The 25,021-nt window shown below is 44.0% G+C and overlaps 1 protein-coding gene across 1 annotated transcript in view; it reads left to right on the top strand.

Annotated features, from left to right (window-relative positions):
* The window catches only part of riok1 (RIO kinase 1 (yeast)), a 44,949-nt gene extending 37,717 nt beyond the window's left edge, over positions 1–7,232 (top strand). Inside the window, 6 exon segments of the mRNA XM_055634809.1 lie at positions 662–727; positions 1,651–1,767; positions 5,467–5,520; positions 5,966–6,109; positions 6,974–7,009; positions 7,012–7,232. Coding sequence (XP_055490784.1) covers positions 662–727; positions 1,651–1,767; positions 5,467–5,520; positions 5,966–6,109; positions 6,974–7,009; positions 7,012–7,089 — 495 coding nt within the window. The 3' untranslated portion in view covers positions 7,090–7,232.
* The last annotated feature ends 17,789 nt before the right edge of the window (positions 7,233–25,021 follow it).

Raw genomic sequence — 25,021 nt, 5'->3', positions numbered from 1 at the left:
TGGAGTATGGTGTACAATTTTGGTCGCCCAATTATAGGAAGGATGACAACAAAATAGAGAGAGTACAGAGGAGATTTACTAGAATGTTGCCTGGGTTTCAACAACTAGGTTACAGAGATAGGTTGAATAAGTTAGGTCTTTATTCTCTGGAGCGCAGAAGGTTAAGGGGGGACTTGATAGAGATCTTTAAAATGATGAGAGGGATAGACAGAGTTGATGTGGACAAGCTTTTCACTTTGAGAATAGGGAAGATTAAAACAAGAGGACATGACTTCAGAATTAAGGGACAGAAGTTTAGGGGTAACATGAGGGGGAACTTCTTTACTCAGAGAGTGGTAGCGGTGTGGAATGAGCTTCCAGTGGAGGTGGTGGCCGCAGGTTCGTTGGTATCATTTAAAAATAAATTGGATAGGCATATGGATGAGAAGGGAATGGAGGGTTATGGTATGAGTGCAGGCTGGTGGGACTAAGGGAAAAAAGTTGTTCGGCACGGACTTGTAGGGCCGAGATGGCCTGTTTCCGTGCTGTAATTGTTATATGGTTATATGGTTAACAAGAGTATTGCAAAATAATAATTTATCATCACAAACAAATATGCAATGAAGGAAATTGCTTGTTTGTTGTTTGTCTAACAGAACTGATACTTTACTTATGTTATTAGGCAATGGAATTATCTGCGAATAGAACAGAGGAGGAACGATCCAACCAAGACAAAGTAGATGAAGAGGTGTGTATCTTGTCAGGGAAATTGATTGTATTTTCATCTTCCTAAGCTCTCCAGATGTACTTCTGGTGCAGTTTTGCCTTGAGCATATTATCCACTTCTGTATATTTATGTTATACTTATTAGTGTGCTGTTCAGTGTTACTGATTATATATAAAAGTTAAAGGTAGACAAAAAAGCTGGAGAAACTCAGCAGGTGAGGCAGCATCTATGGAGCGAAGGAATAGGCGATGTTTCGGGTAGGGGTGGGAAAAAGAAAGGAAGAGTAGGCTGTGGGAGAGTTGGGAAGGGAAGGGGGAAGGAGGGAGAAAACAAGGACTACCTGAAATTGGAGAGGTCAATGTTCATATCGCTGGGGTGTAAACTACCCAAGCAAAATATGAGGTGCTGTTCCTCCAATTTGCGGTGGGACTCACTCTGGCCATGGAGGAGGCCCATGGGAGGGGGAGTTGAAGTGCTGAGCCACCGGGAGATCAGGTTGGTTATTGCGAACTGTGTGGAGGTATTGGGCGAAGCAATCGCTAAGCCTGCGCTTGGTCTCAACGATGTAGAGCAGTTGACACCTGGAACAGCGGATGCAATAGATGAGGTTGGAGGAAGTGCTGGTGAATCTCTGCCTCACCTGTAAAGACTGCTTGGGTCCTTGGATGGGGTTGAGAGGGGAGGTAAAGCGACAAGTGTAGCATTTCCTGCGGTTATAAGGGAAAGTACCAGGGGAGGGGGTGGTTTGGGTAGGAAGGGACAAATTGACAAGGTAGTTACAGCGGAAATGGTCTCTGCGGAAAGCAGAAAGGGGAGGAGATGGGAAGATATGGGATCCTGTTGGAGGTGGCGAAAATGTAGGAGGATTATATGTTGTATGCGACAGCTGATGTGGAAGGTGAGGAAAAAATGATTGTTGGTTTCATTTGTTTTTCTCTCTGTAGGTGTTCAAAAGGGCCTACATTCCCAGGACGCTAAATGAAGTGAAAGATTATGAACGAGATGTTGATATCATGACAAAGTTTAAGGAAGAGAATATTTTAGATAGACAGCATGACAATGTAAGTGGTTGTCTTTGTGATCTGCTTTAGAAAAATAAATCTATTGTATGAAGATATTGTTTTACTGCTTATGGAAAGGATAATCTCCAGCAAGACATTTGCCTCATTTTATAGAATTTCTGAAAATCTGTCCAATAATTTTTAATAATTCTGCAAGTATCCTTCCCAAAGCAGCAATTCTTTCAGTTAAAAATAATAATTCAGCTGAACACTTTGTTTAGCTGTGAATACCATTACACTAAACTTTATTTTGATATTAAAAATAACAAAGCAATTAGAAGTCACCACTGTTTATCAGATATGTCTAACAGGCTCTTCTGGTATCTGCATCTCTGGAAAGAGTCAATAGCTTCACGTTCCTGGGTGTGCATATCGCCGATGATCTCCTTAGCACACTGATGCAATAAAGCAACGCCTCTACTTTCCTAAAAGATTGAGGAGATCCGATATGTCACCGAATACTCTGTTGAACCTGTACAGTTGTGCAGTAGTAGAGATCATACTCATTGTATTACAGCCTGGCTCGGTAACTCGAATGCCGAAGAAAGGAGGCTGCAGAGTGGTTGACCTTGCTTGAACCATCATGAATATTCCCCCTCCACCATCACAGGGATTTATTGGAGATGCTGTCTCAAAGGACAGTCAATATAATTAATGACCCTCGCCACCCTGGTCTCGTTTTCATTTCATTACAACCATCAGGATGAAGGTACAGGAGTCTTAGAACTCTGACCTCAAGATTCAAAATGGCTTATTTCCAGAAACTATTAAGCCCTTGAACTACATTTCACAACACTAATAACAAGCCTACCTCTGCAACAATATACTGTAGACTTTGTTTTAGGTTACACAACGTATTTTGGTTATACACAATTCTGTAAATAATCCGGTCTGGTTAACTGGTATTACTGGCTGATTATTTATTTATTTATTTATGTATTGCTGATCATTGTATATCTGCGTGCTATTGAGCTAATAGGCTCGTAAAGCTGCAGCAAGTAATAATCGCTTTATTCTATTTCTGGTACATACGACAATTGACTCCAAAAGGCAGAAAACCATAAAGGGCCTGTCCCATCAGCATGCAATAGCATGCGTCCAGCGCGACCAAATGTGGTCGCTTGAGGCGTATGGCCTCGCGGGGCCGGTCCCAATTCAAACCGCGGAGGCGTATAGAGTTGTGCGGGGCTGGCCCCGACATCATCATCAGCTGGGCAGGAGGCGGGCCGACTGAATTTAGATGTCGCACGGCGTCAGGCGGTGACGTCATCACACAACGGCACGCCGGGTGGTGACGCCACGCGCTAGGTGTACGCTGTGAAGGCGCTGCGTACGCCCGTCGAGGCGCTGCGTACGGCCTCAATGCGGCTGCGGGCCGACAGGCCGTTGTCGCGCGGGATTTTCGGACGGTGCAAGATTTTTGGAGCCCCGCGGGATGTCGGGACCTGCCCCGCACAACTCCATGCGCCTTCGCCGATCGAAGTGGGACCAGCCCCGCGAGGCCGTATGCCTCAAGCGACCACGTTTGGTCGCGCTAGATGCATGCCATCGCATGCTGGTGGGACAGGCCCTTAAGTTGCTGTCACGATCTCCGGCTGCTTCACAATGGTGATAGTTGCAGATTTCACCAACAGATCTGGCTTTGTACTCACTTCAATGGTACAAATTTATCCACAAGTTTAATGCTAAAGACAGATGCAAATGTTAGGTTTAGTTTATGCAAATATGAGTGATTAACAGTATAATGAGCAAAAATTCAATTGAGCAACTTTCAGACCCAGTACAATTAACTGCAAATAAATGTTAACATTCCTTCAAAGGAAAATAAATGTTGTAATACAAACAATGCATTTAATTTCACTGATTGTCCTCCTTTACATTTCTCCTTCAATCCTATCAGCAGTCTTTATTTCATTTCTGGTATAATTTAAATATAATTTATCAGTGTTGCCAGTTTTAATACATTCATTTCATGGGTTAACAAATAAATTATTTAGAAAATAAATTTGGTTCCCTTTTCTAATCAGCGTTAACTATTCAAGCTTGATGTACCTATCTGTACATGTACCTTACCTAGAACCCCCTTCATTTCTTTTCCCATATTGTGTGAGCCACCTCTCATGAACATCAGTGCAAAGCTCACAGTCTACTGAGCAGCACTGATGTTATACTCAACTGTTTGTTTCAGAGACATCGACAGCCTATTGTGGATACTTCGGAGCGCTGGAGAGGTACATCTCTGCCTCCAAAATATCCATAAAATCCATTGTTAAGAGAGATTAAGTAATCGCAATGTCCTCTTTTGGGGCAATATCCCTGCCTCAAGGCTCAGTAGTTAGCAGGCTACATCATCTGCATGCCTGACTATCAGATTTCCAAAACAAGCATTCAACTCTGATATCAGTCACATACAATGTTTTCCCATGAGCACAAAGGAAGGATTTAAGTTTATTTTCCAAGCCTTTCTGTCTAAAAATTCACATCCTTCTGACCAATACGAATTCCTCACTCCCAAAGATTCAAAATGGAGAAACAGCAATTGGGAAGACAATGAGAATCTACTGTCTCTACAAAATGAGCCCAGAGGCTACGTGGAATGAACTAAAAGAGCACGCAATCCAAGTACCCACCCACATAGAAACATAGAAACGTAGAAATTAGGTGCAGGAGTAGGCCATTCGGCCCTTCGAGCCTGCACCGCCATTCAATATGATCATGGCTGATCATCCAACTCAGTATCCCGTACCTGCCTTCTCTCCATGCCCCCTGATCCCCTTAGCCACAAGGGCCACATCTAACTCCCTCTTAAATATAGCCAATGAACTGGCCTCAACTACCCTCTGTGGCAGAGAGTTCCAGATATTCACCACTCTCTGTGTGAAAAAAGTTCTTCTCATCTCGGTTTTAAAGGATTTCCCCCTTATCCTTAAGCTGTGACCCCTTGTCAAGGACTTCCCTAACATCGGGAACAATCTTCCTGCATCTAGCCTGTCCCAACCCCTTAAGAATTTTGTAAGTTTCTATAAGATCCCCCCTCAATCTCCTAAATTCTAGAGAGTATAAACCAAGTCTATCCAGTCTTTCTTCATAAGACAGTCCTGACATCCCAGGAATCAGTCTGGTGAACCGTCTCTGCACTCCCTCTATGGCAATAATGTCCTTCCTCAGATTTGGAGACCAAAACTGTACGCAATACTCCAGGTGTGGTCTCACCAAGACCCTGTACAACTCCAGTAGAACCTCCCTGCTCCTATACTCAAATCCTTTTGCAATGAAAGCTAACATACCATTCGCTTTCTTTACTGCCTGCTGCACCTGCATGCCTACCTTCAATGACTGGTGTACCATGACACCCAGGTCTCGCTGCATCTCCCCCTTTCCCATCTGCCCCACCTATTCCTCCTAGAAGGTGCATGGGGCTCATTCGACACCTTGGTGCCCACAGAAATGGAATAGAGGCAAGTTGTCCTTGACCCCCAAGGACTACCTGAGGGGGCGAATAAAAGAGCCAAATGCACTCATTATAAATGATTTAATGCATATCGAGTGAATCTAGTCTTTGAGTTACTTAACAATAAAAATGTTTATAACATAAAGCATCAAAAATATATTTCTGCCTTTTCTAAATATGCCATTGAATAGCAATTTTTGCATGTTATAAAATAACATTTCAACCAGTCTATTTGTGGCTTTGCTTAGATTCTGTACCAAACAGTAACAGGAATGACGAAGGACTTGACGGGTGTACAACGGGTAAGATTTGTGGTTCTGTTTTGGAAAATTAGTTCAAATGTGAAGAGTTCCGTATATCCAGTATTCCTTTCTTGAGGACCTGGAATCTGGTGTAAACTGAAAAACAAAAACATTAAGATGAAAACAATGATAAATAAAATGAACTTTTTTAGAAGATAAGTTGTGGGCCTACTTTTAACAAGGCCATTACATAAATCAAGGCAAATTGAGCAATTCAACACGAGTCCAGCCACTTGAGAATAAATGAAGTGGGTGGTTTGAGATTAAACAGGAAGTGATGGAAGGTAGACACAAAATGTTGGAGTAACTCAGTATTTGAATGATGCTTTAACACTTGATAACGAATCTCTCAGTGATTGTTGATCTACTTTTTAATTTATTTAATGCATTTTTGATGGCAGGTTATTGTTCATTAATCCATAATTTAATTAATTATTTGTATCAGGTACCTGCTCTTCTTGAGAATTCAGAAGAAAGTGATGAAACATCTAATTCTGAACAAGATGACTCTGATTCGGAGCTTAATTCTGAAGAAGGAGAAAAGACCCATCCTAAAAAACACGTTCAGGAAGATGAAACTGACAGAAAGGTTAGTTCACAAAGGTCAAACTTATTTTTTCTCGCAATTAATAATGCAATTCTTTATGATCATTTTAAAAGTTAAGCACCTAATAGTGCCTCTGTGTAAAATGAATTGCTACAATTTAATAAATTAGAAAACTTGAACATATATTCAGTTTTTATAATACTCTGACTGATGAGTGAAGATTAAATGCAGCTTTTAAATGTTTTTAAAGGCAGGATATGTTCAAGGAGACTAAATGCCAAATGGGAGAAAGTAGTGGGGGATTTTCACAGGAAACAAAAGTGACCAGAGTATAATGGATTGTGCCAAAACATTCCCTCTGTCTATCCAAGGACAAAAAAAACTTGTGATGTTGCATCAGGATCAGGCTGGAGGGTGTTGCATGCGTGTGTGCGTGCGTGTTAGGGATGGGTAGTAGAAATATGAGGTTGAATCGCTGACTGATGAACGTGATTACTTCTCTTTTTCTGCATTCAAAGTTTCTGAAAGGGTCTTCAACCACCTCTGAAGAATGGGACCCAAAACGTCACCCATTCCTTCTCTCCAGAGATGATGCTGGCTGTCCTACTGAGTTACTCCAGCATTTTGTGTCTATCTTTGGTATAAACCAGCATCTGCAGTTCCTTCCTACACGTCAGTTGTGATTAGTTTGATAGAGAGGAAAATGTATTTGGAGCTATGGTGTGCGCACACTATTTTTTGGCAGTGAACTTAAATTCTTGCATAAATTGTTTCCATAGATGTAATTACATTATTTGCACTGCGGACTGAATTAATGTAATTAATTGGCAAGCTACATAAAATGAAAAATAATATTGTCATTGATGCTTATTGGGTCTCTGAAAAATGCTCTTTGTTTGTCCTTAGGATAAAAAACGATTGGTTAAAGAAGCCCAGCGAGAAAAAAACGAAAAAACAAAGTGCGTAAACATGTCAAGAAAAGAAAAGAAAAGGTTGCTAAAAAGAAGAAAGGGAGGGCTTAGATATTTGAACGACTTTGTATTGAGTCAGCTGGTGTTTGTTCATTGACAGCCATCATAAGATTATGTAATGAGGAATTCCCCAACTTGGTTCATCTGTCCAAGGAGATTGTAAAGTTTAAAATAATAAATAATTTTGAATGAAAGAGCCAGTTCCTATGCTGTACAGTTCTAGGTTTAAAGGTTTATACTGATTGAAGAAGGAAAGGGAACATCTCGATAATTCCAGTATTTATATCCTTTAGTGTCGGTGAAAACACAGACTAGAATACTTTAAATTATCCTTTATTTCACCATGGTGACCAGGTGTTTCAGTACCGCCCTGGGAAGCTCTTCCAGTGGATCACGGAGAAACACATGTGCTCAAACAAAGAAGTTATCATATATATATGGTTGATACAGTGGGAGGTAACTTATAAAGGGTGGTGATTCTAGACCAATAACTACAGTATCACATGGTTATACAGGTGGGGACAATCTTTCGACCTAATTACAATCATAATACATCTTAGCCAATTACAATAGCATTAAACATCATATAAACATCACATGTTTTCCAAGTAAAATGATGTCACAGCAAGGGCAATGAAACCTTGCTGTAAATGATGTAAAAATTTACATGTAAAATGATGTGAAAATAAATAAATTAATACTTAACTCAGAATACTTAAACCTTAGTCCTAAAGTATCCCCAATTCTACATATTCTCATTCCTCCCTTTTATCATTCCATGATAACTCCCCATGTTCCTACCTATATCTATCCTTCCCAGTCATTTAAACTCTTCCTGCACCTTATCAACATACTTAGTCTGTGCTTCATCACATACTTCACCCCGTCTCACCAATAACATTCTTGGAGCACCTTTGCTTCCAGTGCTGTCTGCGTCCTCCCCAATACACATTTTACAACTGCTAATCCTACAAAAATACAAATAATCGCAATAGCTAGGTAATAGCCATGCTGATTAGCCAGTCTGACCAGCTTCTGAAGCCCCAATTACCCCAGTCACTTGCTTCCTTCATGTTATCCAACTGTTCTATTATTTGCACCTCCATTCAATGTTATCATAGCTAATCATCCACAATCAGTACCACGTTCCTGCTTCTACCGTGTCCAAACCCTTAACAATCCTATACGTTTCAATAAGATTCCCTCTCATCCTTCCAAACTCCATAGTATACAAGTCCAAAACTGCACACAATATTCCAGATGTGGTCTCACCAGGGCCCTGTAAAACTGCAGAAGGACCTAATTGTGGGATGTCAGGACTGTCTTATGAAGAAAGACTGGATAGACTTGGTTTATACTCTCTAGAATTTAGGAGATTGAGAGGGGATCTTATAGAAACTTACAAAATTCTTAAGGGGTTGGACAGGCTAGATGCCTGTCCAACCCCTAGATGCAGGAAGATTGTTCCCGATGTTAGGGAAGTCCAGGACAAGGGGTCACAGCTTAAGGATAAGGGGGAAATCCTTTAAAACCGAGATGAGAAGAACGTTTTTCACACAGAGAGTGGTGAATCTCTGGAACTCTCTGCCACAGAGGGTAGTTAAGGCCAGTTCATTGGCTATATTTAAGAGGGAGTTAGATGTGGCCCTTGTGGCTAAGGGGATCAGGGGGTATGGAGAGAAGGCAGGTACGGGATACTGAGTTGGATGATCAGCCATGATCATATTGAATGGCGGTGCAGGCTCGAAGGGCTGAATGGCCTACTCCTGCACCTAATTTCTATGTTTCTAATTGCTCCTAAATTCAAATCCTCTCACAATTAAGGCCAACATGCCACCAGCTTTCTTTACTGCCTGCTGTACCTGCATGCTTACTTTCAGTGACTGATGTACAAGCACGCACATGTCTCGTTGCACCACCCCTTTTCCTAATCTGACACCATTCAGATAATAATCTGCCTTCCTATTCTTGCCACCAAAGTGAATAAACTCACATTTATTGTTTTATGTCTTAGGCACCATACTGAGAATCTTACAGTGGCGAAAGTGGCTGCGGTAGCGGTTGTTAGAAGGACCTGGTAATGCCCTTCCCACTGAATGTCCAGTCTCTGCCTCATCCAATTCTTGATAATTACATAAGTACCAGGTTCAATTTTAGACAGGGTGGTTCTAGTGTAGATAGAAACATAGAAATTAGGTGCAGGAGTAGGCCATTCGGCCCTTCGAGCCTGCACCGCCATTCAATATGATCATGGCTGATCATCCAACTCAGTATCCCGTACCTGCCTTCTCTCCATACCCCCTGATTCCCTTAGCCACAAGGGCCACATCTAACTCCCACTTAAATATAGCCAATGAACTGGCCTCAACTACCCTCTGTGGCAGAGAGTTCCAGAGATTCACCACTCTCTGTGTGAAAAAAGTTCTTCTCATCTCGGTTTTAAAGGATTTCCCCCTTATCCTTAAGCTGTGACCCCTTCTCCTGGATGCTCTCAATGTGGGATGTCAGGACTGTCTAATGAAGAAAGATCTCTCAATGCCCTGGTTAATGATAAAATATAGTTAGTCATTTCCATTGTCATATGATGAAAGTGAACAGCCTTCGGAGTATTCTGGTTCCATGGTGTTCTTAGTGGATGGCCATATACAATCTCTGCTGGACTCAACCGAGCCTTCCCTGCTGGGGTGGTACACATCCGGAATAGCGCCACAGGGAGTAGTTTAAACCAATTGGTCCCTGTTTCAATCTGTACTTTGGCAAGTTTATTTTTCAATGTTTGATTGGCTCGTTCAACGAGTCCAGCAGCCTATGGCCGATAGGCACAATGTCATTACTGTTGGATGCCCATCTGAACACAGAATTCTTTGGTCACCTTTCCCACAAAATGAGGGCCATTATCCAAATTCAGCCCAGTTGGGATTCCATACCTGGATATAATTTATTTCATAAGTACTTTAACAACCGTAGAAGCTTTGTTGTGCACGGTAGGATAAGCTTCAATCCATTTACTAAAGACATCTACAATAACCAATACATATTTATAACACTGACATCTTTCCAAATCAATGTAGTCCATCTGGAGGGTCTGAGAGGGACCCATGGGTAAGGAGGTTCTCCCTTGTTCGCAGGTTATACCCTTCTCGTTTTTATATTGCTGCCAGGTCAGACAACGACTACTAATCCCCTGAGCCAGAGTCTGCAACTTTGGATGCCACCATGTATTTAAAAGCGTATCACCAGTTGCTCGGGCACCACAGTGAGTTGCAAAGTGTATACATTCAATATCCCACATTGCAAGTTCATCTGACATACACGTTTGCCCTGCTGGGGTAACCCATAATCCCGACATGCAATCAACTTTACAACCGAGCTGTTTCCACATTTCTATATCTTGGTCAGGAGCATCCTCCTGTAATCTAACGACATCTTGGATGGTTGGCATTGGTTTTTCTGAGGGAGACTTGTCTTTGTCTATGCTTTTAGTCTGGCTCATCATTTTAGGTACCACCACCCCACGCCCTTTGGACACTTCCTTATCTTCTTGGCAATTTGTTTTGGCAACATAAGGGCTTGTAACAGGTCTGATATCAATTTCTGGTGGGATGTCTGTGTTCCTGCTGAAGTCAAGAATCCCCAGTTTTTCCACAACTGACCAGTCATGGACCACTCCAAAAGCATGTCTGGAGTCAGTATAAATGTTGATTCCCAAGTCCTTCCCTAAGGTGCAGGCTCTTATCAGGGCAAACAGTTCCACTTGTTGGGTAGCGAATGGTGTTTCAAAGGCCGCCGCCTCCACATCATTGCCATCCTGATCTATAATTACGTATCCTGAAAGTCTTTCACCTAGAGATCCAATTGACGCACTCCCATCTACATACATAGTTAAGTCAGGGTTTGTCATGGGAATATCTGTCAAATCTTCCCGAACAGAGGTATCTTCTTTAATCACATATAGGCAGTCGTCCCCTGACTCAGCTTGTTCCTCCGGTGGTTTGGCAAGAAAGGATTGATGGTGGTACAATACTTAAATTGCAAGCTTGCCTGCTGCTTTAGCGGGTACTGTCATATAGAGGGCAGTGTAACATTTTCTGGGGAGCTACGAGAATGGGGTGAATCTGGACGCATCCTACCTGAGTAGCGTGATCTGCCCACACCTGTGGGTCCACATACTCTGTTACCTCACTCCCCAGATGATGTCGTAGCTTCGTAGTAACCGTCCTTGGTGGATGTTAATTTGTGTTTTTTGTGTGTTTTTGTCATTTTTCTTTACTATATCTAGGACTGCAAGGCAACGAAATTTTGTTCAGACCGCAAGGTCTGAATGACAATAAAGGCCACTTTGACTTTGATTAGACAGTTATTGTTCCTGGCTTGTGTTTGGATTCGCCAGACCAATCGCTTGCTTAACCATAGCTCCTAAATCCTTTGCATGAGATGGGAAATTCACTTTCTTTGTTATATGCGGGGCAACCTCATAGTCCTGCTTCCACAATTCCAAAGGCACCTCAGCATATTCTGTACCGGTTACTGATGCCAAAAGGTTTCCATCCCATCTAGTTCCTTCACTGGATTTAAAAAATGTTTCTAGCTCTTTATTCTTGCCACTCCGGTCATAGGCTAAGGTGACATGGAGCAGGGGCTCATCTTCCAGTGTTAGGGAGATTGTGGCTGCAGGGCAAGTCCCTCTAGTTCTAGCCTGCAGGGCTAGTTCCTATGCTGCACTGCATTAAACATTATTTAAAAAGTGAATGTTGGAAACTAAGATTAGGAACATTATTGCAGGATTCAAGGATGGTTCACATAACACTATATAGTAATCAATTCAGTATTTAATGGGAGTGTCGTGTCAAATGAATTTTCTAAAGTGGCACACGATGATAAACATGTCTAGAGAACTATAGGATGAAGTATTGTAATTGTTTTTGAAGTTGTGTTATTGGACGGAGTTATAGAGTCATAGTCATCGAGTGTGGAAACGGGCTCTTCAGCCCAACTCACCTATGGTGACAAACATACCCAATCTACACTAGTCATACCTGCCTGCATTTGGTCCATGTCCCTCTAAGCCTATCCTATCCATGTACCTGTCTAAATGTTTCTGGCAGCTCGTTCCATATACCTACCACCCTTTGTGTAAAAAAAAAGTTGCCCCTCAGGTTCCTATTAAATCGTTCCCTATTCGCCTTAAAACGATGTCGCCTAGTTCTCGATTCCCCTACTCAGGGTAAATGCAGAGTCTTTTACCCAATCTATTCCTCTCATGATCTTGTACACCAAGGTAAGATCACCCCTCATCTTCCTGTGCTCCAAGGAATAAAGTCCAAGCCTGTTCAACCTCTCCCTATGGCCCAGGCCCTTGAATCCTGCAACATCCTTGCAAATCTTTTCTGCGCCCTTTCCAGATTATCAACAGTTCTTTGCATATATTATCCTAGGAATGGTTCTGAAAGTAAAGTCTTTTCACCTCACTGGCATCATCTATCTTGGTGAGAATTTAAAAACATCGGCAACATATTGTATCTGCATATTTCACATTGTGCAAGAAGTGTGGAATCATTTGCCATTATCGAGTGTGGGCTTTCAACAAATCCTTGCTTTCTTTCATTCTCTTCAGCAAAATTTCCTGCCACTGCAATTATACTCAGCTTCTCAGCATGTTTTGGTAAATTGTATGCATGCATAGAAACGTTGTCTATTTAAATTCTAACATAAGATCTTACGACAGGAGCAGAATTAGGCCATGCAGCCCATCCAGTCTGCACCATTTGTTCATAGCTGATCTATTGTTTCTTTTCAACCCCATTCTCCTGATTTCTCCCGGTAACCTTTGACGCCCTTACTAAACAACCTATTTATTTATTTTATTTATTAGTTATTTATTTCGGACAGAATAAAAAGCAAATGTGAAACAGCATACAAAAAACAAAACACAAATATTTATAAAGTGTCATAAACAATATCTATAAATAAATGAAATCATATGTGTCTGAAAAGGAGCGGAAGAAGCCAAAGCGTATTAATTCCCACCCCTTATTCAACTGCTTGTAATTATCTCATACAGATTTAGCAGCTATATGTACACCATATGTACACCAGCCACACCAAAACCTATCAATGTCCACTTTAAAAATACCCAATAACCTGACCTCCACAGCTGTCTGTGGCAGTGAATTCCACAGATTCAGTATCCTCTGGCTACAGAAATTCTTCCTCGTATCCATTCTAAAGCTACATCCTTTTATCCTGAGGCTGTGCCCGCTGGTTCTAGACTCTTCCATGCAGCCGAGAGTTCCAACGGGTTTCTGGTGTATTTTGTATGAAGCATGTCGCAGTTATTTGACACGACAAATGTATTTCCAACTCCTTTTTGGTTTCTGTTCAGCAGTAAACCATATTATTATAAAATAAATCTATTTCAAAGATGAACACAAAATGCTGGAGTAACCCAGCGGGGCAGGCAGCATCTCTGAAGAGAAGGAGTGGGTGACGTTTTGGGTTGAGACTTTTCTTCAGACTGTCTCTTTAAATGTGAGATCACTTTTAAACTCTGACCCAGCTCAGATTTAGCTTGGAGTTGTGGAAATGACAGGCTGTGCAGTGATTCAGTCTTCATAATCTAGATAGCGTTCGTAAACTTTGATCTAGTGGTTTACGACATCCACCTAAACCTGCAATTGAGTATGTCTGGTGACTCACACTGCTGACAATCTTTTTCTAAATATTTCTAAAGGTAACTGGTGTTGGTCATCTTTGTTATGACTTTTACTATGGCAACATAACTGTGTGGGAGAATGTCGCAATAAAATTAAGATACAAACATCCCAACGATTAGTTTTATAGGTAGAAACAAAATGCTGGAGTAACTCAGCGGGACAGGCAGCATCTCTGGAGAGAAGGAATTGGTAACGTTTCGGGTCGAGTCCCTTTGTACTATAGAATGTATTTGAACCACATTCAATCAAAACTGAGCTTTGATAACGTTTGAAGCCATTATGAATGAGGATAGTTTGTCTTGCATAGCTAATGTAAGCAATTACAATAGTGATGGAGGAACTGAAGGAAATCCACATTAGGCAGGAAATGGTGTTGGGTAGACTGATGGGACTGATAAATCCCCAGGGCCTGATGGTCTGTATCCCAGGGTACTTAATGAAGTGGCTCTAGAAATCGTGGATGCATTAATGATCATTTTCCAATGTTCTATAGATTCAGGATTGGTTCCTGTGGAAAGGGGAAATCATGCTTGACTAATCTTCTGGAATTTTTTGAAGATGTAACTAGGAAAATGGACAAGGGAGAGCCAGTGGATGTAGTGCATCTAGACTTTTAGAAAGCATTTGATAAGGTCCCACATAGTAGATTAGTGGGCACCATTAGGGCACATGGTATTGGAGGTAGAGTGCTGACATGGATAGAAAATTGGTTGGCAGACAGGAAACAAAGAGTAGGGATTAACGGGTCCCTTTCAGAATAGCAGGCAGTGACTAGTGGGGTACCGCAAGGCTCGGTGCTGGGACTGCAGCTATTTACAATATACATCAATGATTTAGATGAAGGGATTCAAAGTAACATTAGCAAATTTGCAGATGACACAATCACAACCTTGTACATCAGTCAATGAACGTAAGCATGCAGGTACAGCAGGCAGTGAAGGAAGCGAATGGCATGTTGGCCTTTATAACAAGAGGAGTTGTATAGGAGCAAATAGGTCCTTATGCAGTTGTATAGGGCCCTAGTGAGACCATACCTTGAGTATTGTGTGCAGTTTTGGTCTCCAAATTTGAGGAAGGACATTCTTGCTATTGAGGGAGTGCAGCGTAGGTTCACAAGGTTAATTCCTGGGATGGCGGAACTGTCATATGCTGAGAGAATGGAGCGGCTGGGCTTGTATACTGGAATTTAGAAGGATGAGAGAGGATCTTATTGAAACATATAAGATTATTAAGTTTGAACACATTACAGGCAGGAAGCATGTTTCCAATGTTGGGGGAGTCCAGAACCAGGGCCCACAGTTTAAGAATAAGGGGTAAGCCATTTAGAATGGAAATGAGGAAACACTTTTTCACACAGAGAGTTGTGAGTCTGTGGAATTCTCTGCCTCAGTGGGCTGTGGAGGCCAGTTCTCTGGATACTTTCAAGAGAGAGCTAGATAGGGCTCTTAAAGATAGCGGAGTCAGGGGATGTGGGGAGAAGGCAGGAACGGGGTACTTAATGTGCCTGAGTGTGAACCTGACCTTGGGTGTTTTTTGTGTAGAGTTTGCACTTTCCTTCTGTGATTGCATGGATTGCTTCCAGTTTCCTCACAAATTCTGAAGGTGTGCTCATAGACTAATTACCTGTTAGTGTAGGTTAATGGCAAACGTAATTGAAAAGGGAACTGACAGGTATGAGTATGGAAATGAGGGGTGAATAAGATTCACTAATTGTTCTCCTATGAGCTAGCCCAGACCTAATGGCAACCTCCTGCATTGCCAATAATCCACCTAATTACTAGCCATTCAGTTTACGCACCATCGTCAGTAATGAGATATGAAGTGTAATTGACATTGCTAACACATTGCATTTGCAATACTCTGTTCAAGGCACACCTCCAAGGGAGTCCGAAGAAGAGTTACAATCTGAAGTGTGGTCTATCCATTCCGTCTGCATTGGCTGCCTGACCTGCTAAGTTCCTCCCGCCAACTATTGCCCACAAGTGTCTGACTACACACCATTGTCATTCAATGACATTTGTCATTGAGTCATTCACCAGCATCAGCTTGAGGATCGTTACTAAACCAGCCACATAAATATGTGGTTACAAAAGTAGGCCAGAGACTGAGGATTTTGGATGGGGCTGTCTTGTTTCCTGACGCCACAAGCTTCACCACTATCAACAAGGCCCAAGGCAGGAGTGCAATAAAATACTCTTCATTGACGTGGATGTGTGCAGCTCCAATAACAGTCAAGAGATTCAATACCATCCAGACTTTATTAGCGATATATCCATCAACCTAAAGAGTTATTTCCTCCACCATTGGTGTGCAGTGGCTGAAGTGCGTAATCTGCAAAAAACGCTGCAGATACTCACCCAGGCTATTCCATGTCCCATGTAAAAGGGCAGCTAGGCACAGGGGAACTTGCTCTCTAACTTGCTCTCTATGTCACAATTTCTCCATTGCTCGATTGAAATCCTGGAACTCCCACCTCTGTGCGACCACAAGGGCAGCTTCACCAGAAGGAGTGCAATGGTTCAATGGTGCCACCTTCTCCAGGACATTCAGGCAGGCACGGAAATCGCTATCAAAACATGGAGGGGACAGGGGGGACACAATTTCTTTGCGGCCGCGAGCGCGAGGCTTCGGAGGCTCAACCCAGCGCTAAATGCAGCTCAACTCTGCCTGTCTTGCTGGGTTAACCTACAGCCCTGCCTGGACTGACGGGACACCAGCGCTACTTCTCCGCGCTGGCTGTAAACCTGGGCCATATTTTCCGCAAGTCCAGGAAGGGCTGTAGGTTAACCTGGCGGGATAGGCTGAGTTGAGCTTTGTTTTGCGTTGCTTGTCTGCGCTGGCTGTGGGCCTGGGGGTACCGCTCCCGTCTGACTCCCGACCTCTCTGGTCTCCCGTGGGGGTGGGGCACTTGGGTGGGGACGGGACAGCGCCGGAGACTGGGATCAATCCTGGCTGTGGATAAGGAGCAGGTCTGTGCCGAGAGTGTTTTGGCACGTCTCCCTCCTCCAATCACTGCGCTGAATCATCATGTCCCGCCCCCATTGTCTCGCGGAAAGCGGAGATTTTGCCGGGTTTTAAATTCCGGATTACAAAAGCTTGGGGGGGATCGTCCCTCACCTCTCAAAATAGAGGGGGCACGTGTCCCCCCTTCCCCCCTCCCCCGGGAATTCAGCCCCTGTATTCAGGGATAGGCAATTAAAGCTGGCCTTGCCAATGATGCAGGAATCCCAAAAGTAAGTTTAAAATGAACTGTGGCGACTAGCTGTTCTGTTCCATCAAGGTGCACCAATCATTTCACTGGCCTTTACTATCATTGAGATAATTCTCTACTTTGTGCTAAATAGCTGATTTTACCTATCATAGAGTGATACAGTGTGGAAACAGGCCCTTCGGCCTAACTTGCCTACAACGGCCAACATGTCCCAGCTACACTAGTCCCACCTGCCAGCATTTGGTCCATATCCCTCCAAACGTCCTACCCATGTATCGGTCTAACTGTCTCTTAAATGTTAGGATAGTTCCTGCCTCAACTACCTCCTCTGGCAGTTTGTTCCATACACCACCACCCTTTCTGTGAAAAGGTTATCCCTCTGATTCCTATTATCTCTTTTCCCCTTCACCTTAAACCTATTTCTGGTCCCCGATTCATCTATTCTGGACAAGAGACTGTGCATCTACCCAATCTATTCCTCTCATGACCTTATACACCTCTATAAGATCACCCCTCATCCTCCAATGCTCCAAGGACTAGAGTCCCAGCTTACTCAACCTCTTTCTATAGCTCAGACCCTCTAGTCCTGGCAACATCCTTGTGAATCTTCTCTGTACCCTTTCCAGCTTGACAATATCTTTCCTATAACATGGTGCCCAGAACTGAACACAATACTTGTCTCACTAATGTCTTAGACAACTGCAACATGACCTCCCAACTTCTATGCTCAATACTCTGGCTGATGAAGGCCAATGTGCCAAAAGCCTTTTGACCACCCGAGCTACCTGCAACACCACCTGCAGGGATTTATGCATCTGAACTCCTAGATCCCTCTGCTCTACAATACTACCCAGAGCCCTACCATTCACAGTGTAGGTCCTGCCCATGTTAGACTTCCCAAAACAACAATCTTCACTATCTGCTTTTTCGGGTCAGCAATAAACTTCTGGGAGAAAATACCTCAAATCTCTTCATTTGTATAACTTTTCAACTATAGTGAATCTTCTTTGAACCTATTTCAATGATTTCCGAATGAGTTATATTACTGAAACCCAGAATTCTTCCTATTTGTCAATCATACATTAGTTTCTGGATTACAATAGCAACTATACTTCAAAATACTCCATTGACCGTAATGGCTTTAAGACATTCTGAGGCTGTGAAATGTACAATATAAATGGAAATCGCTCTTTTCCTCCAAGAATTATCTAACCAAATGTCTATACAGGTTGGATATAACTTATACACTTTTCAATTTTTGGAAAGGAACCCCGGATTATTTGATGGATTAACCTATGTAAAACTCTTCATTAACTTAAAGATCTTTCCTCTTCTCTTTCCCATTCAGAATCCAAGGCCTTCTGATTTTTCCCATAAAAAGCCAATATTGGACAGTAGATATTTAGTCTTTGGGCTTTTGTCTTTGGTCTTTAATTTAGCTGTCACCTTACCATTTTGTTTTCAAATGCAGGTGGCTTTGTTTTCTCTCCATTCTTCTTGTGTTCTGTCAATTACATTTTAATTTTGATAAATGTGGTTCAAATATATTCTGTAAAACTAGTCTAACAAGGTGGAACAATTTTAATGACACAGAACAGAAACAACAAGAGCAGCGCTGTATTACCTTTACGCGCCAAGTCTGTAGCGCTGTGCAAAGATCTTTGGCGCTGTGTGTATTGATTTGCGCGCCAAGTCTGTCATGTTGACTTTGTTCCCGTGTGTGTGTGTGGGGGGGGGGGGGGGGGGGAGCTTGGTGTAATGCAGTCCCCTGCCATTGGTTACAGTTTGAATTTGAGAGCAGCGCTATTGGCCAGGACTTACCGGCGGTTATTTCAACACCTGATTTCTTACCTGTATAAAGACAGGTGGCAGCAGGCCAGAAATATGTACGAGTGGGGTTCAAGTTTATGTACGAGTGGGGTTCACCGATGGGCTGTCACGTTCAGCATTGTGGACGGAGGCAGAGAGAGCGAGAGACGTGTGCTGCTGTAAAATGGACCCCGCGCACATAGAAACATAGAAAATAGTTGCAGGAGGAGGCCATTCGGCCCTTCGAGCCAGCACCGCCATTCATTATAATCATGGCTGATCGTTCCCAATCAATAACCCGTGCCTGCCTTCTCCCCATATCCCTTGGCTACACTAGCCCTTAGAGCTCTATCTAACTATCTTAAATCCATCCAGTGACTTGGCCTCCACTGCCCTCTGTGGCAGGGAATTCCACAAATTCACAACTCTCTGAGTGAAAAGGTTTTTTCTCACCTCAGTCTTAAATGGCCTCACTCTTAAATGTGGCCCCTGGTTCTGGACTCGCCCAACATTGGGAACATTTTTCCTGCATCTAGCTTGTCCAGTCCTTTTATAATTTTATATGTTTCTATAAGATCCCCCTCATCCTTCTAAACTCCAGTGAATACAAACCTAGTCTTTTCAATCTTTCCTCATATGACAGTCCCGCCATCCCAGGGATCAATCTCGTGAACCTACGCTGCACTGCCTCCTCCCTCACATCCATCCAAGGATGCCAGCATTCTTTCCAGGTCAGACAGAGGCTCATGTGCACCTCCTTTAAACTCATTTACTGCATTTGATGTTCCTAACGTAGTCTCTTTTACATCATCAAGATAAATGGTAGACTAGATGATCGTTTTGCAGAACAGTTGCACTCAGTCAGCCAAGACTTGATGGATCTCCTGGTAGCTAACCCTGTTAACACCCAGTCCTATACTGACTTTTCAGTCCTGGGCCTCCTCCATTGCCTGAGTGTGGCCACACACAAGCTGAAGAACAGTATATCATATTCCGTTTGAGTAGCTTACACCCCAACAGTATAAAAATTGAATTTTCCAATTTTAAATAACTGACATACAAATACATGCAATAGATGAGGTTGGAGGAGATGCAGGTGAACCTCTGTTGCACCTGGAAAGACTGCTTGGGTCCTTGAATGGAGTCGAGCGGGGAGGTAAAGCGACAAGTGTAGCATCTCTTGCGGTTGCAAGGGAAAGTGCCCGGGGAGGGGGTGGTGCAGGAGGGAAGGGAAGAATTGACCAGGGAGCTACGGAGGGAGCGGTCTTTGCGAAAAGCAGACGGGGAGCGGGAGATGGGAAGATGTGGCGAGTGGTGGGGTCACATTGAAGATGGTGAAAATGACGGAGGACTATTTGTTGTGTATGTGACGGCTAGTGGGGTAAAAGGTGAGGACTAGAGGGACTCTGCCCCTGTTACGAGTGGGGGGGATGGTGAGAGAGAGCAATGTTACAGGGTATGGAAGAGACCTTGGTGAGAGCGTCATTTATAGTGGGGGAGGGGAGCCCCCGTTCCCTGAAGAATGACATTTCCAATGCTGGCGAAAATACTGCTTGACCCACTGAATTGTTCCAGCACTTTGTGTCTTTTGACGTAAACCAGCATCTGCAGTTCCGTTTGCCTATTCTTAGGGAGGGGCCTGGAACTCAAAAAATACTGGCTAACTCATGACTTACTGAAACTAAAAACCTCATGCCTTTATGGGTGGTATCCAGTGCAAGCTGTAAGGGTGTGTCCTTTTCTGTTGCAATTCAAGTGTAAAATAAAGCCCTGTGGTGTAGCCCTAAATTTAAAGCTTGGCACAGCAAGTCTGTGGATGATCGACTTTTCCTTGTTCAAACTCTAATCATGTCTTGCACTAAATCGTGCTGCGGTCCCACCTATGAAGCAGTCAGGAAATGACACTCCTCGCTGTGTGAGCAGACATCTGATATTTTCTCAGCCCCACCCTGTGCTAATGTGGATCACACCAGGAACACAGCCAGGAGTTGTAACGAGAACTGCATGCCACAGGGTTAGCTGCTTGTATATTCATGTTCCGAAGCCCTGCTTTGTATTTGTGAATCATCCTGGAGTAGAAAATAAGCTGCAGCAATTTCCTTCAGTGAGACTGTGGTTAGACAGGCCAGGTCATAGCATTCAAGGTTTCGAGGTCAGTTTATTATCACATGTACCAATTAAGGTACAGTGAAATTTGAGTTTTCATACAGCTATACTAAGTGAAAAGCAACAAGATACACAACCACACAAAAGTTAACATAAACATCCACCACAGTGGATTCCACATTCCTCACTGTGATGGAAGGCAATAAAGTTCAATCTTCTTCCTCTTTGTTCTCCCGCGGGCGGGGCAGTCAAACCAGCCGCAGTCGGGGCGATTGAAGCAACCGCAGCTGATGATCGAAGCCCCCGTCGGGGTGATGGAAACTCCGACGTCGGGTCGGTTGAAACTCTCTCCGTGGCATGGAGCTCCCGAGTCGGCCTCTTCTTACCAGAGACCACGGGCTTCACGATGTTAAAGTCCACAGGCCCCGCGGTTGGAGCTTCGATCCCCGGCAAAGGGATCGCGAGTTCCGCGATGTTAAAGTCCCGCAGACTCCCACGGCTTGGAGCGCCCGTCGGTGTCCATCAAAGGCCGCCAACTCCACGTTGTTAGGTTGCAGTGGGGACGGATATATGATATGGAAAACAATCGCATCTCTGTCAAGTTTCCCCCAGCCCCATCCCCCACATAAAACAAACCAAGGAACACCAAGACATACTTTTTTAACACATACTAAAAAGAACAAAATGAAGAAAGGACAGACAGACAAACAAAAAAACCCCAAAAAAAACAAAATGGCGCGGCCCTGTCCAGTCGCCGTTGTGGCAGCTCCGTGAAAATTGTGTGTGTTTTTAACTTTTATGTTCCTTTTTAACTTATTTCTAAGTTCTAACTCCCTAGTACTAACAGAGTATGACAGGGGAACCCTCTTAAATCTAAACTCCAGGGCAAACGGAGACTTTTTAAACTCTGTACTTACTGATCCAGCATGGCCAGCAGAGATCAGCAGAAGCTGCTGCAACAACAATGGGAGCTCGGCTGCAAGGAAAACCCGGAGAAAACATCGAGGGAAGCGGGGGGGGGGGGGATTCGGAATAGGCTGAAAGCCCAAGCCTTTCGTCCCCCTCTGCCCAGCATTCTTCTGGCGAATGTCCAGTCCCTGGAAAACAAGCTGGATGACCTCAGGGCGAGGATCAGATTCCAGCGGGACATAAGGAACTGCACCATCCTCTGCCTGACTGAAACATGGCTGACCTCGCTGATTCCGGATCAGGTAATCTGCCCAACCGAGTCCTTCACTGTCCACCGTGCTGACAGAACAGAAGCATCTGGGAAATCCAAGGGTGGAGGAGTCTGCTTCATGACCAATAACAACTGGTGCAACCCTGGAAATATCAAGATGCTTTCCCGTTCCTGCTCGCCGGTCCTGGAGCACCTGACAATCTCATGCCGCCCATTCTACCTTCCCCGGGAGTTCGGCTCAGTGATCGTCACAGCCGTCTACATTCCACCGCAGGCGGACACCGACATGGCACTATCGGCCCTACACGATGTGCTATGTCGACATCAAAACAAGTACCCGGATGCGGCTATGGTGGTGGCTGGAGATTTTAATAAATCAAATCTCAAGAAGGTCATGCCGAACTTCTACCAACACATCACGTGTGCCACCAGGGGGGAGAGAACTTTGGACCACTGCTACACACCGTTCAGGAAAGGCTACAAGGCCGTTTCACTCCCTCCCCTAGGAAAATCTGACCACGCTGCTATTTTCCTGTTGCCGGAGTATAAACAGAGGATAGTTCGGGAAGCGGTAGAGACGAGGGACGTAAAGCGGTGGTCCGACCAGTCAGAGGCCATGCTGCAAGATGCACTGAGTGATGTCGACTGGAATATGTTCGAAGCAAGTTCCAGTGACGTCAGTGAGTTCGCGGAAGCAGTCACGGACTTCATCGCAACAGTAACCGACAACATCGTCCCCACGGTAAGGGTAAGCACCTTTCCGAACCAAAAACCCTGGGTAGACAGGTCTGTTCGTGTGGCCCTGAATGCTCGTACCGCTGCCTACAACTCGGGCCTGGCATCAGGAAACATGGACGTCTACAAGGCAGAGTCCTACCGACTGCGAAGGGCGGTGAAGGACGCAAAGAGAAGGTACAGGGACAAGATGGCATTACAGATGGAGCAGCAGGACACCAGAAGCCTGTGGCAGGGGCTACGGATTGTAACCATCTACCGAAGCACCCCTCCCTCATCCGCAAGTGCCAGCACCTCCCTCATCCGCAAGTGCCGGCACCTCCCTAGGACCTGAACTCCTTTTACGCTCGTTTCGAGACGGGCAACACCACCCCAGGTCTGCCGACTATCGACAACACCGCCAGCGGGCTGGCTACCGAAGCTGAAGGGAGGAATATGCACACATTCTTTCTGTCCGAGCACGACGTGAGGAGGGCTCTGACACGGGTGAGCACGAGAAAAGCTGCAGGCCCCGATGGCATCCCGGGGCGAGTACTCAAGTCCTGTGCTACGCAGCTAGCTCCAGTGCTCACTACATTATTCAACCTCTCCCTGGACAAGTCCGTGGTCCCTGCCTGCTTCAAAAAATCCATCATTGTACCGGTACCAAAAAATGTCTCCCCAGCCTGTCTGAATGACTACCGTCCGGTGGCCCTTCCCTCGGTAGTCATGAAATGCTTTGAGAGGCTGGTGAAGAATCACATCTGCGCCTTCCTCCCTCGGAACATGGACCCGTTGCAGTTCGCATACCGTCCGAACAGATCCACGGACGATGCGGTCTCCCAGGTCTTGCACACCGCTCTCTCCCATCTGGACAGCCAGAAGGGGGGCTACGTGAGGATGCTGTTCATAGACTACAGTTCAGCCTTCAACACGATAGTCCCCACTAGACTGGCTGGGAAGCTAATGGAATTGGGGCTCAACACCTCCCTGTGTGCCTGGGTCCTGGACTTTCTCACCGCCAGGCCCCAGGTAGTCAAGATGGGAGGGAATACATCGAAGTCCCTTACCCTCAGCACAGGATCGCCCCAGGGTTGCGTCCTCAGCCCCCTATTGTACTCCCTGTACACACATGACTGTGTGGCTAGGTTCAGCTCCAACTCAATAATTAAGTTTGCTGATGACACTGTGGTGGTGGGCCTGATCTCAGACAACGACGAGAAGGTCTACCGGGAGGAGGTGGCTGGTCAAAACCACTTCCTGTTTGCGCTGTATATTGATTTTAGAAAAAACGCGACCACTTATGGCTGTGATTTTGGGCCACCGTACTCAGAGTCCCCCTCCAGCTGTCAGGGCCAGAGGATTTCTCCCATCGATGAAAAATAAAAGACTTATTAATGTTTTAAAAATGTTGAGATTCTCTCTCCTGTTAATCACGCCATGAAGGCCACGCCCCTTCAAGTTCCATATCTGCCAGAGCACATCCTCCACGTTTGACCAACTCCTGTCTGAATGCAGTAGGGCCAGGGCCAGGGCCAGGTCCATGGGAACTGTATTTTTGAAGGAAAATGTGAAAATACCCTACGTTTAGTAAGATATTCAAACTGTAGGATTAAATACATTGTTAACACGTTTGAATAAAATATCACATAAAAATACCCCAAATTACAATCTTAAACAGAAAGTAAAAACTTTCCTTAATTTGTGATGAAATTATCTTTTTCAAATTGAGAGGGATTTTTATTTACTTATTAGAAATTAGAGAGTTAATTGAGGGAACAAAATTAGTTCATTCCTCATGGGGAATTCGATAACCTGGCCTACATTTTGACTAAAGGGAAACAAACAGTATTGCTTTTAGTTTTAGTTTTAGAGATACAGCATGGAAACATGCCCTTCATTGAGTCCATACCAACCATTGATCACCCGTTCACACTAGTATACTAGATATAATTTACAGAGATGTGGGAGGAAACTCACAATGTCACAGGGAGAACTTGCAAACTACACTCAGACAGCATCCAAGGTCAGGATCAAACCCAGGTCTCTGGCGCTGTAATAATAATAATATAATAATAATAACTTTATTTATAAAGCGCTTTTAGACAACATCAGTTACCACAAAGTGCTGTACATGGGAAGTCAACAAAAAGTTATTACAAACTACTAAAACCATTAAGACGACAGGACTATAAAAACAGTAAAAATTAAAAGACATTAAAAGCACTAAAACAGGAACAATGTCTCAGC

The sequence above is a fragment of the Leucoraja erinacea genome, chromosome 4, assembly GCF_028641065.1.
Source record: "Leucoraja erinacea ecotype New England chromosome 4, Leri_hhj_1, whole genome shotgun sequence".
Classification (NCBI taxonomy): Eukaryota; Metazoa; Chordata; class Chondrichthyes; order Rajiformes; family Rajidae; genus Leucoraja; species Leucoraja erinaceus.
The sequence above is the reverse complement of the archived record's forward strand: the minus strand, read 5'-3'. Positions and strand labels throughout refer to the sequence as shown.